The sequence below is a fragment of the Oryx dammah genome, unplaced genomic scaffold (genome assembly GCF_014754425.2).
Source record: "Oryx dammah isolate SB20612 unplaced genomic scaffold, SCBI_Odam_1.1 HiC_scaffold_21, whole genome shotgun sequence".
Lineage (NCBI taxonomy): Eukaryota > Metazoa > Chordata > Mammalia > Artiodactyla > Bovidae > Oryx > Oryx dammah.
Window position 1 is genome coordinate 41,678,285 of NW_024070205.1, and position 15,519 is coordinate 41,693,803.

Genomic DNA, 15,519 nt, shown 5'->3' on the forward strand with positions numbered 1-15,519 from the left:
CTCAAATGTGTAACTGTGAGAGAGGATCCAGGGTTGGTATAGCTTGGTCAAAAACTGCTTTTGACATGGTGTTTGCCTTTGCTCTTCTTTTCCTAGCCTTTCTTCTATTATCTCTCTGTGAAAGACATCTCAGCTCTGTCTTTTCCGGCTGGATTTGGTTGACTCATAGAAGAGGCAGCTGTTTGCCTCTTTAAGCAGAGTTATAAAGGTGTATGTGAGTGGAAGGTGTTTTTCCTTTGGGTGCTGGAGGCCGGTTCCAAGAGTGGGTGGAGGTGGTTGCTTTCTGTGGAATAGATCTGACGGGGTTTCTTCTTATGTCAGCTGGAGACCCTGTTTGGTTGAAGAGTGCATTCTAGGGGGATGGGCACTTCTAGGCAGGTACATTCCTTTAGAAACACTCCAACCAAGTCGTAGACACCTCCCATCCTTTTATGGACTTTATTAATAGACTTTTCATCCCCTTCTCTCTTTTCCCCAACTCTTAAAAAGAGAATTAAAGACCACTCAAAAATAATCCTAGGCTTTTGCTTTCTTTTTATTTTTAATCAGCTGATACCATAAGAGTGCCATTTTAGTACAACCATTTAGTATTTCTTTCATGAAATATTGAGTTTTAACTGAGATCTATAAACATAGGAAAGAGGTCTAATTGCTCAGAGTGGTGTCTGAGGCAGTTCTCTCTTCTAAAATGAATCTTGAACCTTCCAGCAGCCTTCAAATGCACAGAAATCTTGGTTATCTTTCTCTAGTATTAGAAGCAGATGGAGCTGGGAGACACTCAGGAATACTAGTGGGCCCTCGAGCCAGCCAGGGAAGGGGAAGGGGTGGCTTTCATTGCTCAGATATATATTATAGTCATGAAGGCAAAGCTGTTGTAGTGGGGGAACCAGATCGCTGTCCATCTACTCTGTGCATTTGATAGTTTATTTAGGTAATTTTTTATTTATAGGAAAATCAGGAAAATGGCCACAAGCAAAGCTAGAAAGCTGAAGAGTTTAAGGAAGCTTTCAAAGAGAGATGGGGATTCTTGTACAATTCGAGTTTTGGTGGCCTTGAATGTTCGGTCCCACTGGGTCATGATAGCGTTTCGGGCTCCTTCCCATTTCCCTGGACCAGTCAAACGGAACTGGTATGGTGTGCATGGGCCAAAGAAGATGGCCAAAGCCAGGCGTGGATCCGTCAGGAGCAGAGAGAACAGGTTGGGCTTTGCATTGATAGCGGTCAGGAGTTCATCTACATATGTGATATAATCGGTTTCCAAAGCTTTGCAGTAACACAAGCCAAACCTTTATAAAAGGAAGATTGGGATAAAGGAGAAAACAAAAAGATTAAGTAATGGTAACCTTAGAGCAAGTGAAAGTGCCAGAAGTAAACAATGAGGCTACACAATTTGAACTGGTTTCTGTATTCTTCCCTCCATGCCCATAGCTGTCTAATGGTCTCACGGTATTGTTTAAATACAAGACAGATCCTTTGAAAAAACACTCTGTACACATGGTTTGTCAAATGCTGATAATGAGTCTAGTATTACTTTAGTCCTATTGTCAAATGATTAGCAATTTCTAGAAAAAAAGGTTTTACATAATTTTACTATTCCTACATCTTCCTGAAACTCAATTATTGCTTGATTTGTATAAAGTGAAAAATCACAAAACTCAGTAGGGTGAAATTCTGTGTAATGCTGGTATTAATCCTTAATTAATTAATCCCTTGACTGACCAAAGTGACAAAGCTTTTGCTTCATGTAGTTCTAATTAGTGATTTATGTTACACCAGAATTGCATAATGGAGATCAAATCATATCCCAGGTTAAGAGACACTGAAAGTACTTTTATAATTTTGGGATTTAGGACTTTGACAAGGATAGAACAACATTTGAAGTTTGGAAATATATATGAAGGAGAAAAGTGTTTCTTAAATGCAGTGATTTTAAGACTTTTTTCTCGGCTACAACTCCGTCTTTTTCCCAAGTGAAAAATATATGTCAAAGTCTGAAACATAAACAGTAAAACAGAAAAAATCAGAGGTGCTTTAGGATTAGGAGTTGGGGAGAGCAAGAGACCCCCTAGCTGGCCATCTGCCTTCCACTGTCCTGGCCCTTCGTGGTAGCCAAAAAGCAGAGCACAAGTGGAGACCTCTCTCTGGAGAAGGGCCGACAAACTTGTTCTGCAGAAGACTAGATGCTAAATACTAAAGGTTTACGAGGGCCATGTTACAGTCTCTACCTCAGTTAGTCAACTTTGCTGTCCTAACACGAAAGCAGTCTTAAACAATATGTAAATTGAGTCTGCTCAGTCAGTCGTGTCTGACTCTTTGTAACCCGATGGACTGTAGCCTGCCAGACTCCTCTGTCCATTGGATTTCCCAGATAAGAATTCTGGAGTGGGTGGCCATTTCCTTCTCCAGGGGATCTTCTCCACCCAGGGATCAAACCTGTGTCTTCCATAATGGCAGGCAGATTCTTTACCAGTGAGCCACCAGGGAAGCCCAAACTTGAGTGGGGCTGTGTGCTAATAAAGCTTTACTTATGGCCACAGTGATCTGAATTTTACATAATTTGCACATATCATAAAATCTTCTTTCCAATGATTTAAAATAGGAAAATAGGTGGTTGGCTGATTTGGTCCATTGGCCCTGTTTTGACTCCTGTTCTAGAGTGGCCGTCTGAATAAAAACAGAAGAGCTGAACATAGGTTTGCTGAGATGAGTGAATGAGCAGACTCTTTGGTGTCAGAGTGGATAAACACAACAGTTTGCCTTCTGATTATGGATAGAAGTATAGAGTAATATCTGGTAGATAAGGATTAATTACATTTGGTTTAGAATCTAAACTCCACGTCTGCAAGTCGTGCTAGATGACCATGGTCTAAAGTGATGGTTTAGGACATTAAAACCTCAGTTTCCTTTTCCTTTCTTTCCTTAAACAGGCTAGCTTAGTCTTTCCCCCCTCCCTTTTGAGTCTTAGCTGCTTTTTTTTTCTCCAGTGTAACTCACACCATTCTTTGCTCTTGCTTTACCAGTTTTAGTTATGATTCAAAAAGAATACATAGCATTTAACTTACCCACTGGGCTTGTTTTTTCTTCTTTCATTAACTTCCTCAATCATTATGCTTGATGGTGGTAACTTAATCATACCTATAAAGCAAACAAATAAACAAAAATGCAATGTAACTTCAGTGCTTACTTAGCAGGCAAAGATGCTTTACTACTGCTCATCTTTTATTTCTAGTACCCAGCTAGTCATCTATTCTTTTGGCAGAAATGTTAGCAGAGTAATGTTAACTCCTGGTGATTATGCCACCAGTTGAAGAGATAAGAATCAAATCCCCTCACTACTTATTTGATGTTGCAGAACCTCACAACTGGCTTAGCTGAATTTGTCATTCAATTGATTGAGCTTTTAAAATGTTAAAATGTTAATTGAACCAGTTGATTCAGTCAGAATAGCAGCTGATATTTTTTGATCCATGATTTATCTTCTGTGCTTGTACTGGCACAAATTCATTATGATTTTGTAATTCAGTGGGCAATAGATGGATTTGGTTTAAAAAATTCTATTATTTTAGATGGGAGGTGGAAAAAGTCTCAAAATTTCCAGTATCTAAAATGACATGGTAAACTGAACACATATAATCTATTATTTTTTTTTAATTAATTAATTTATTTTACTTTGGCCACACCATGTGGCTTGTGAGATGTTAGTTTCCCAACCAGGGATTGAACCTGAGCCCTCCACTGTGAAATGTGGAGTCGTAACCTCTGGACTGCCAGGGAGTTCCCATGTTCTCCTAATTCTTATACACTTACCTTTCAGGACCCGAACAGCCCATCGAGCTTGCGTATCCCCTGTGGGTAGAAAGGAGCCCAAGGGTTTGATGAGACCAATGACAGCCAGGGTTGGCTTTGGCAGATGTGCAGGAAAGATGTACTTGTATAGCGATGCCTGGCCATCTTCGACTTTCACTACAGTCTCGTCAAGGAAGGGGAAAGCAAAAGTGTATCCAGTGGCAAAAACAATGATATCGATGGGCTCTTCCTTTGGGGTGTTGCTAAATACGACAGAGTTTTCCTTCACTTCCTTAACTCTTGGCTTGATGAGTACTTTCCCAGTGATGATACGGCCTGGGAGCTCGTCATTTAGCACAGGCTCTCTTAGCTGTACCCTAGACATTAAAATGGACAAGGAAGAGATCTGTCAGGGACCAAGGCAGCCAGCCCTCTCTCCTCCTCCCCTTCTCTTCATTCTGTGTCTCGCCCCTCAGCTAGGCAAGAGGTGACAGTACTGTGGGAAGTTACTATGGGAGTGGATTCATGAATGACCAAGAGGGATGATGGAACCATGCTTACTATTTACAAGAATTTAGAAGCCTGGGGAGAAGGAGGTCAGAGTTTTCTCTAGCTCTCCTTCTCCTGCTGAATTCTAGCATTCAGCTATCCCTGTCATTTTAGAGATAGCTGAATGCTGAAGAACCACAAGGGAAGCCAGGGACTTCTCTGTCTGCTGAGAAATGCTAGAAACTCTTTCCTCCTCAGAAGCAATTGTACAAGGAAAACATTCATGTGTTTAAAAGGAACCAGGGCAGAATTAGCTTTTTCTGGCTATGCCTTTGGAATCACCCTTTTCTGGCTGTGTCTTTGGAATCACAAAGCAAATGCTGTGCAAGATGATTTTAAGTAAGCTGAGTCATTTTGGGCTTATGGTGAATGCACAGAAACAGACAGTGTGATAAAATGGAGGGAGCTCTGGAGCAGGAGGTAGTTAGGGTGCCTTTGTGTCCAAATGTTTATACTTAACAGAGCTTGGGAAAACCATTTCATTTTTGTAGGCTTTCTTTTATTCACCTGTAAAATAGGGATGCTAATACTTGCCATCCTTGTTAGTTGATTGGGTAGGATGAAGAACATATGAAATAGTGTATTTCTAAGAACTTTGGAAATGAAAAAGGATTAGCTAAATCTAACAGGGAAGATATTATAATTCCTCAGCTTCTTTTACATTTTCTAGGCTTTGTGGGACTAAATAAAGTCTTTTGAGTGGCCATTTAGGCTAAATCAAGCTTATGGTAGGAAAGGCTCTGGTGAAGTTTAAAACTCATAGGGGGCCTGGAGTTAGGCAACAGAAGAGGGTAGATAAGAAAGGAAAAAAATGGAGACAATAGCAGGACTAGAAGAGCAGGGAGAGAGGAAGGTATATGAGAGAAGGATGAAGAGACCAGAGGAATGAAGTACATGTAGCTGGAAGGGGGCTGCCTGCCAACCCTGGTGGCTTGGGTGCCACCTGATCCATCCTGGTCCAGAGTGGAATCTGGGGAAAGATCAGACAGGATCTCCAGGCTGTGGTGCTACCCTGGCAATGGAATATCATTGTACAGAGTCGGTGAATGGGGAAGTAAAATAAAACCACTGGTTCTCATCAATGGGCTAAGTAATGGGTTGTAACTGAAAGGACAAGACTGAAATCAAGGTCATCTTGACAAGGGGAAGAAGGCAATGTCCTTTGAAAGATGGTGAAGGATTAAATTTTTCCCACACTGTGAAATAGGCAAATGTGTTGCTTTTGTTGGAAGAGTCATAGACAAATTTTTCTCTTTTGATTGATGCAACTAAGGTTTATGTAACTTGCCAAGGCCACAGAGTCTGCTTGGCACTAGATTAACTTGGGCAAGTGACTGAACCTCCCTAAGTCTTAGTATACCCACTCTGAAAGGGAGGTTAAATGGCTTACTTTAAAGGGTTGTTGACAGTTATGTATCACATAATTCTACTTACCAAGCACTGAAAACAGTTAGCCATTATGACTAAGTAATTCATATGAAGTTTTCCTTCATACTCAGTCTTGTTGCTATATTATGGTTGCTGGAAGGACCAATGCCCCTTCTCCCTAACAGCCTTTCACAGACTCTCCGTATTTACCTGTCTTCTGGTATTAAGCCGTAATTTGCATGATTGAACCAGCTGTTCATCCTTCTCGCTATCAACCAATTCACAATAGGAGTTGGAAGAGAATTTCTGAATGTGTTCTGAAATCGTGTCATGAAAACCATGTCCCATGGGTACCCTGAGTCAAAGACACGGCTGATCACCCATGCCCCTCCAGTGGTGCTGAGGAACACCTAGAAGCAATCAAAGAGGCCATTCAGTTTGACACAGTGAACAGGGCTGGTTCTGTCACAGATGAGAGAAGTTTTCATGAATTGAAAGGCACCAAATAACCAGCCACCCCCAAAATACCTCCCTGTCAAGACAGTTTTGGCTTCTCTAACTCCCACTTTAAAGTTATGCTTTTGAGATAATGGTTTGAGTATCTAGAGTATGAAAATGCCTTAGCACATATTATTGAGCACTTTTTATCCGCCAGGCTCAGTGCTAGACACCATGGTGAATTATATATTGTGGTTGGCCATAGGAACTTGGAATCTCATGTGAGAAGATGGTGAACAGGTGATAACAGCTTTGTATGCTAGTGACTATAAACAAGAGCAGGGCAAGGATGCAACTGAAACTTGTCTGCAGGGACTTCCCTGGTGGCCCAGTGCTTAAGACTCTGCCTTCCTGGATCAAACCCGTGCAGGAAGCATGGGTTTGACCCAGGGAACTAAGATACCACATGCTGTGCAGTGCAGCTTAAAAAGAAAAGATGTCTGCAAAGAGTTTCAACATAAACATTGTTAGAACTGACAGTAAAATTCAGTAGTACAACTAGTTTTAGTGGATTTTTAAAAAACAGATTATTTAACTATTTGAGTTTACCAGCTGACATAGTTCGTTAAGCTAATAGTTGCTTTGGAACCTATACAACAAGGAGTTGTCTGTATAACTTTTTAAAAGTTGAAAAATTTAGTCAGCCGATCTGTTGCTTTGCAAATACAAAACAACTGGTTTAATGCCTGGTTTTTCTTCCAATAAACTGGGGCATGGTGGCCATAGCTGCAATGTTAGTGTTTTTATGATACATTTTGTTTGACCTTATAATACTGGAGTGGATAGCCATTCCCTTCTCCAGGGGATCTTCCCCACCCAGAGACAGAACCTGGGTCTCCTGCATTGCAGGCAGATTGTTTACCATCTGAGCCACCAGGGAAGCCTGATAATATAATGGAGCCTTATGGTGGCAAGAATTACAAGCACATCAGTAATTCTGACATTAGACATATTTGTACCTGCCTTTCTTCATCATGATGCAGAATCAGATATGATAATTTGGTCGAAATGAATTGTATTCTGAAACAAGGGGAGTTTCTTTGTCAATATAGAAATGGTGTGTGTCAAAACATGTTTACTTCACATTTGTTTTCCCCGTGACTATACCATCTATGACAGCAGGAATCCTGTTTGATTATTCTGTTCTCCCATGTAGCCTCCATGCTTGGGACACCATTTGGTATAGCAGAATTCAAAAACTAATATTGATTTGTTGCCTGAATGGCTTTCACTTAGTTTATAGCATAGTTGGAAGGAAAATACATACTATAAATAATACAGACTATATATTTTACCTACATATAAAAGGTAATTGCCATGCCGTGCTAAGTTGCTTCAATCATGTCTGACTCTGTGTGACCCTATGGACTGTAGCCCGCCAGGATCCTCCATCCACGTGGATTCTCCAGGGAAGAATACTGGAGTGGGTTGCCATGCCCTCCTCCAGGGGATTTTCCCAACTCAGAGATTGAACCTGTGTTTCATAAGTCTTTTGCATTTGGCAGGCAGGTTCTTTACCACTAGCACCAACTGAGAAACCTCATAAAAGATAATGAGCAACACCAAGAAATAAAAGTGCCATCTGAGGAGTGTAAATTTCAATTATTACATAAATTCATACTGGAGAGATGATTTTGTGTTGGGTAGAGGTATCTGGGAACGTAAATGTAAATTGTAATAAAAGAGAAAAGGGCACTGCAGAAGGGAGGGCTATGGTGTGAATGAAGGGGAAATAGAAGCTTGGGGGTGGGAAAGGTCACAGAGGAGACCAGTCAGCTTTCAGCTGATGATCATGTGGGAAAGTAGTGCAGGATAAAGTTAAAATGGCAGATTTGGACCAGGTGATGGAGAGCCCTGTCATTTATGATTTTTTCTTTTCTTTTTTTTTTTTTTAGGTAAGGAGGAGTTAGTTTTTTTTAACATGAGTGTCATAAGGAGAGCAGTCTTTTCAGAGGATTCGTTTGTTGGTGATTGGGGGTCTGGATGGATTGTCGTGTTTTAGGGGGATGGACTGGGATAGGAGTACAGGCACTTAAGGTAGAATTAGGAGCAGGGGCTTTGAATGGAAGAGACTTGGGTTTGAGGACTGGCTCTACAAGCTGCTGGTGGTGTGTCTTTAGGCAGCTTCTTTAACTCTGGGTTTCAGTTTCTTCACTGGTGGTTAAGGAGTCTTGTACCTATTTCATGGCTTGTTTTCATGATTGGCTGAGGTCATGCAGTAAAGCCTTTAGTGCTGTTCTTGGTACAGAATAAGCAAGCCCCAGTAATAGTAACTCTTTCCATAACTGTTGTGAGGAGGACTGTGTAACAGATCCCACATGAGGTGGTATGGAACTGATAAGGATGGTGGCAATCAATAAGGAAAGGAAGGAGCAAATGGAAGATCTTGTAAGAAAAACTTAGCCAGAATTTTCTGACCCATGGGACTGAGTAAGAAACAGATGCTTCCCGTAACTCACTTTGGCTGGGAAAATAGCAAAAATAGGAAGTCAGAGAACCCGAATTTTTGAGGAAAAATGACACCTGGAATTTATAGTAACATTTATGAACATTCAAGAAAAAAGTACCTAAAAATCTGTTTGTGTGTGTGTGTGTTTTAGGAATTCTTTTTTCCTTTCATCATTTATCATGGTGTCAAACACATTTGTTTGAGGCATGCATCTTAAGATAAAGCCCCTCATTAGGTAACACCAAGAACAATACCTTCTTTGCCAGGTGGCTGGCCTCCACAGCAATGTCTGTGCCAGAATTTCCCATTCCAATAACAAGAACGCTCTTGTCCCTAAATATATCTGGATGTTTATACTCTCGGCTGTGGAAATACTGGCCTTTAAAAGTATTTATACCTATAGAAAAAAAAGGAAGTCAAATAGAAAGTTTACAAGATCTGTGAATGAAACACATATATTATTCAGCTAATAACATCCTTTTGATGGGTGACTTAGGTTGTTTTAATAGCATACTCAGTTTAAGAAAATCTGAAACATGGATACATAATTATGCAAAATACGGAAATTGGTGAGTGATTATTTTATGGAGATACCTACTCCATCTCACTAGATGACCCTCTAGTTTTACTTACTAGATGATTACTAAGTTAAAATATCATGGCACTGTAAAAAAATCCCCCCGCCCCAGCCCACTGGGGATTTCAGTCTTTGAGCATGAGCACCCATCCTTGTTTTGCCCTGCAGTAAACCATTTTCTGCTAAAAACAACAAACAAACAAACAAAAAAAGGAAAGAAAGAAAAAAATCATGGCATTAAGACTTATTAAGCTGAAGTACAAGAAGTCATTACTTTTAAAAATTTGATAGAAGTGAATGGGACAGAAATACTCTATTTACTAATTTGATTATTTAGAACTTTCCATAAGCAAGGAGAAAGAGCAGAGAAGTTAAAGTAAACTGTGAGTCAGTGCTTCCACTCTATTCAGCAAACTTTTTGGATACCTCTTATGTGCCAGACAATGTGCTAGATGATATGGGAAATAAGAAATAAAAAGATGGGACTTTCTGGTGATCCAGGGGTTAAGAATCTGCCTTCCAATGCAGGGGATGCAGGTTCAATCCCTGGTCGGGGAACTAAGATCCCACATGCTGCAGGGTTACTAAGCCCATGTGACACAAGAGAAGCCTGAGCGCCACAGCAAAGACCCAGTGCAACCAAACTTTTTTAAAAAAGGAAAGAAAATTACGGTCCCTATGTGAAAGATCCTTGTGTGTTTACTTTGGTGACTGATGGTAACTCAGGCTAGGTTTGCTGTGTCAGCCAGAGTTGGCTTACAGAAAAAGGAGTTATGTTAGTTATACTGGGATCAGAGCTGTTTGAACTAGATAAAACATCTCAGTTGATGCCAAATCTCATTGAAACATCAAATGCTTGTGGAGGGTTTTGGAAAGTACTCTTAGGTTGCATAAAACAATCAAAAGTAATACATCCTGTGCAAAGAACTTTTTTTAAAAAAAGAAAATATGACAGCACATCTAGATTCTCAGTGATTTCTCAGGGGATATGGATGCTGTGGCACATTAGTGGCACATTACTGGGCCTTAACCAAGGCCAGTAACTCTATTTCACCTTAAATCTTTAGAAGTCTAACATGAATCTCAGTTAAAACCCAACCACAATCTAGATCATTTTGAATTTAGCAAAGATGCAATCAAATTCAAATATTGACTTAGCTCAACATTTGACCCAATATGGATCCAAGAAACTGCCAGGAATGGAGAACTGGACAAGTTTAATTAGAATAATAGAATTATCTGTGAATGTTAGATTGTCTTAGATTCTCTCTGGATCAGGCTTTTTTGGATCACAAGTGGGCAAATATGAGACTCTGTGGCTGAGTCTTCTATCAGATTAATACTTTCCCCACTTATGTTACAGGAGAACAGAGCAAGAACTTTTGTTATGTGAAGGGGCTGTGTTAGCAAACATAGCTGAATGTATATGGTTTCTGAATTAAAATAAGTTACCTTGGGAAGTTATATATTTATTCCAGCTGTAATACCTATTATATTTATGAAGACTTTTTGGACCACTTTCTTCTGGAATTGCCTCCAGAACTGATGACATGTTTTTTGACTAATTTCAACGAATTTAATTTTTGTGACGATTAACAACTACTCCAGGGTGTATGCAAGTCTACTATGGGGCAGAGAGAGAGATGATGAGGTTTAGAGGACTCCATTTCAAGTCTAACGTCATGAAATTTTAGTGCTCAAAGGCTCCTTAATAATAATTTATCCATGGATTTGAAATAACCAATTGGTAGTGGCTGGTAATATGGATATAGAGAAGGATGGCAAATACTAATAGAGTTCTGTTTGCTTGATTTGTGATATATGCTCTTGGGTAAGGTAGGTCAAACCCCAGTTTCTAGGAAGGAAAACAGAGGCTTAGAACCGTTAAGTGGAAAGCCCAAGATTATATAGTTTTGTTTTGTTTTTTTTTGACGTCTGATGGGTAATGTGCTGGTGTCCTAACAAGGCTTAGGAGGGAGCACATGTCATGCTGGCTGGAAGAAGCACAAGCTGGAATCAAGATTGCCAGGAGAAATATCAATAACTTCAGATATGCAGATGACACCACCCTTATGGCAGAAAGTGAAGAGGAACTAAAAAGCCTCTTGATGAACGTGAGAGAGGAGAGTGAAAAAGTTGGCTTAAAGCTCAGTGTTCAGAAAACTAAGATCATGGCATCTGGTGCTATCACTTCATGGGAAATAGATGGGGAAACAGTGGAAACAGTGTTAGACTTTATTTTGGGGGGCTCCAAAATCACTGCAGATGGTAATTGCAGCCATGAAATTAAAAGATGCTTACTCCTTGGAAGGAAAGCTATGACCAAACTAGATAGCATATTCAAAAGCAGAAACATTACTTTGCCAACAAAGGTCCATCTAGTCAAGGCTATGGTTTTTCCAGTAGTCATATGTATGGATGTGAGAGTTGGACTGTGAAGAAAGCTGAGTGCTGAAGAATGGATGCTTTTGAACTGTGGTGCTGGAGAAGACTCTTGAGAGTCCCTTGGACTGCAAGGAGATCCAACCAGTCCACCCTAAAGGAGACCAGTCCTGGGTGTTCATTGGAAGGACTGATGCTGAAGCTGAAACTCCAATACTTTGGCCACCTCATGCGAAGAGTTGACTCATTGGAAAAGACCCTGATGCTGGGAGGGATTGGGGGCAGGAGGAGAAGGGGACAACAGAGGATGAGATGGCTGGATGGCATCACCGACTCGATGGACGTGAGTTTGGGTAGACTCCAGGAGTTGGTGATGGACAGGGAGGCCTGGCGTGCTGAGGTTCATGGGGTCACAAAGAGTCGGACATGACTGAGCGACTGAACTGAACATGTCATGCAACAGTGTGAACACCCAATCATCATGCTTATGAACTTCAAAAGGATCATAGCTTCTTAACTGTATAGCCTGGAATCTATACCTCCTGGTCCTAAGCTCTTCTTATTTAAACTGAGCACATTGGCTCCATTGCTTTCAAGCTATACTTTATCCTAATCTGACCTGACTTGAGTAGCATCTGCAGGGCAGGTCCAGGACCATTTCAAGTACATGAATTTGTTGTAAAGTGAGTATTGCTGTCATTACAGGTCATATGTAGACTGCGATTCCTCCACTGGACCCCTATAAAACTCTTTTCATTCCTTTCATGCAGGCGATGTGTTGTCTTATCCACTTCTGTATTCTTAGCAATAAACACAGTGTACTCTCTATGTCATGAAATTTTCTGGATTCTTGGAGTGATCCTGTACCAGATACTCCTACCTGGGAGTTGGAGTAACTTGCCTACTCAGGGGTTTTCTCTGCAGGCAAGAAATGGGTGAGGTGGAAAGAATTCATAGTTGAAGGCATTTAAGCCGAGGCTGTTGAGTCTTTCTCAGGGATGCTGAAGAGTTTCCTGCACCAGGAAGAAGGCTGGACTGCTTTCCAATTAAATGATTATAGTCTATGACAGTTTTCAGGATATGTTTTATCTTAACATGGCCTGACCAGTAACCGCTGGGGGCAGACCAAGTATCACTGGAGGTAGATGAGTTAATTGTGAACTGAGTCTTGTGATCACTGCAAGTGATATTTAGATGATTCAGAGAAAAATTTGCTAAAGTTTGAACCTTTTGAATCCTTTGCTGCAGATTGAATAAACCAAACCACTGGATTTCCTATTCCCTCTGAGTTGTAATCCAATTGAAATTTGACATAAATGAATCATGGTTGCAAAAGCCAGATGAAGAAACTGAGGCCCAAAGATGTCTTAATTTGCCTCCCAAGACTTATGCCCCTGGTGACTATTAACAGTGCCATAAACCTTTGATCTAGTTAACTGCCATGACCCATAGACATAAACAAACAAAAATCAAGTTATTTTTCCTTTATTCACGGATTGACGCTTCTGACCTCTACTCTCACCTTTGTCAATGCACTCCTGCCGAGGCTAGCAAACTGTCTAGGCCTCCTATGTCTTAGAAGGCTTTCTGGTGCTGCCAGTTACTTAGAGATGGACACTGAACTTCAGTGAAGCATAAAACTGTGTCATAGTTATTCATTCTGCTCTTTGGTACTCATAACTTGTTTGAAACTGATGAAAACCAAAATCTGCCCAAATAGCGCTGGTCAGGGGAAAAAACCCTCTTACCTCACTACTTTATTTAATGGAGGAAATCAATAGGAGTGTATTTCCAGAACAATCCAGTATCAGGGTGGCTCACATAAGACAAATTAAAGTCAGTTGTAGAAAGGGCTATACCTGGAAAGGAGTCCAGTGGTAAATATGGATTAGTAAGGAAACCAGTGCAGACCATGACAGCATCAAAGATGGCTGACTCTTGCTTCCCTTCGCTCAGAGTGACTACCTCCCATTGGCCTGTGGCAGTAAAATCTGGGCGTTTTCTTACACTGCAGACTTTTGTCTGAAAAAAGAATCATAGACATGGTTAATAGTTTTCAAGATTCCAGAAAGGGCTTGCTGGCTGACATGCCAATTATTTCAAATATTCTCGAGCACATACATATTTATTATATTATAAATATAATAAGCATAACCCTAGATATTGAATTGGGCTCTCAGGTTAATCACAATTTTCTGGATGGAAGTATTCTAAACTTAGAGTTGTAGAGGGGTATTGAAGAGAGGTGATAAGGTCCAAAAATTTTAAGTGATTTTCTCCAAGTCTCACAATGAGTAATAGAACCAAGATTATAACCTAGGTATTTCTGTGTTTTTGAAATTCTTTTTCTGCCATGTCTAGTTCTTATAGAGACAACTCTTTTTTTTTTTAAACTTTAAACTTTTTATTTTGTATTGGAGTATAGCCAATTAAAAATGGTGTGGTAGTTTCAGGTGAACAGCGAAGGGACTCGAGACAATTCTTTTCAACAGTCCCTTTAATGGAGACATGGATAGTATATAATTGAAAATATAAATCTGGTCACAAGTAGCTTATGAAAGGCCTTATAGGCTATGGTACTGAAATTTGCCCAGACTGGAGGAACTGTGGAAAAGTGCTCGTTTTATGCGTGAATTTCCATGGAGTTGTCTGAATTTCAAATACAGCTGATTCTTGAACAACATGGGTTTGAACTGTGCAGGTCCACTTATATGTGGATTTTAAAAAAAAACAGTAAATATTACAGTAAACAGGATTCATAAGTGTTTGAATCCACGGATGTGGAACTGTGGATACAGAGACAGCGCTGAAATGGAGGAAATGGGAGATTTCCATTGTGTAGAGTTGGCACCTCTAATCACCCATGTTGCTCCAGGGTCAACTGTAGTCTATTTTTTGTTCTCTTAAAGTACATGTATGTCCATGGGTATGAGGTTCTGATTCAGAAAATATATAAAAGAAATTTACAAGTCAAATTTAAAAGCATGAAAGAGACTTTGATGCCTCATTTTCCTCTTCAGGTTTCAAAGATAGACTTCTCAAGTCCCACTTAATGGTTCACTGTCTGTTTTATCATACTTGAAGTGCTTGTTGGGGTCTACATTTGTATTAGCAATCATCTTTTTAAAACGTAAATTTTCAGGTAATTAAAAAATCATTCAAAATAAAATTTATTTTTATCTTGAAAATACTGAATTTATCATTGAAAATTTGGAATGTATAGAGAGGAAGGAAAAACAAAACCTCTCACAGACAGCTGCTTGTGTGTACTTTCTTAAAACTTTGGTGAACATCCAGTTTTATATATATATTTTAAAACAGGTTTGGAAAGCATGTAGCAAAGGAAATGCTTCAGGTTCAGAAATTCTGATACATTAAAAATAATTTTATGGATTATATCCATCAATTATGGTACTGTTTTATTCTTACTCTGTCTCATGAAATAAGGAAGTAGGATGAAATATTCTTTGGACAACTAGAGTACTTTTAATTTTCTCTGGTTTTATTGAGATATAATTGACATATAACACTGTAAAAGTTTAAAGTGTACAACCTAATGATTTGACATGTGTGCATATGTTAACATGATTACCACAATAAGTTTAGTTAACATTTATCACCCCACATAGTTACAATTTTTTTCTTCTGATAAGAACTTTTATGATCTATTCTCTTAGCAATTTTTAAAAATACAGTATGGTATAATTATCAATACATCTCCAGAGTTGATTTACACAATATAGAATGTATCTCCAGAACTAATTTGTCTTATAACTGGAAGTTTATACCTTTTGACCACCTTCCCTTACTCCCTAGCCTACTTCTGGCAGCCATCAGTATGTTCTCTATTTCTATGAGTTTGGGGTTTTTTTTTTTGTTGTTGTTGTTTGTTTGTTTGTTTTGCCCATGC

General features: G+C 39.6%; 1 protein-coding gene and 1 pseudogene across 2 annotated transcripts in view; both read right to left on the minus strand.

The window, feature by feature from the left end:
* Positions 1-514: 514 nt before the first annotated feature.
* FMO1 (flavin containing dimethylaniline monoxygenase 1) overlaps positions 515-15,519 on the minus strand; it is a 37,182-nt gene continuing 22,177 nt past the window's right edge. For both annotated transcript variants that reach the window (XM_040263528.1, XM_040263527.1), the window contains exons 4-9: positions 13,469-13,631; positions 8,905-9,047; positions 5,914-6,113; positions 3,808-4,163; positions 3,063-3,135; positions 515-1,286 (exon numbers count right to left, since the gene is read on the minus strand). In XM_040263528.1, the coding sequence (XP_040119462.1) occupies positions 944-1,286; positions 3,063-3,135; positions 3,808-4,163; positions 5,914-6,113; positions 8,905-9,047; positions 13,469-13,631 (1,278 nt within the window). In that variant the 3' untranslated portion in view covers positions 515-943. The remainder of the gene's footprint in view (positions 1,287-3,062; positions 3,136-3,807; positions 4,164-5,913; positions 6,114-8,904; positions 9,048-13,468; positions 13,632-15,519) is intronic.
* On the minus strand, positions 12,018-12,113 carry LOC120880690 (annotated as a pseudogene).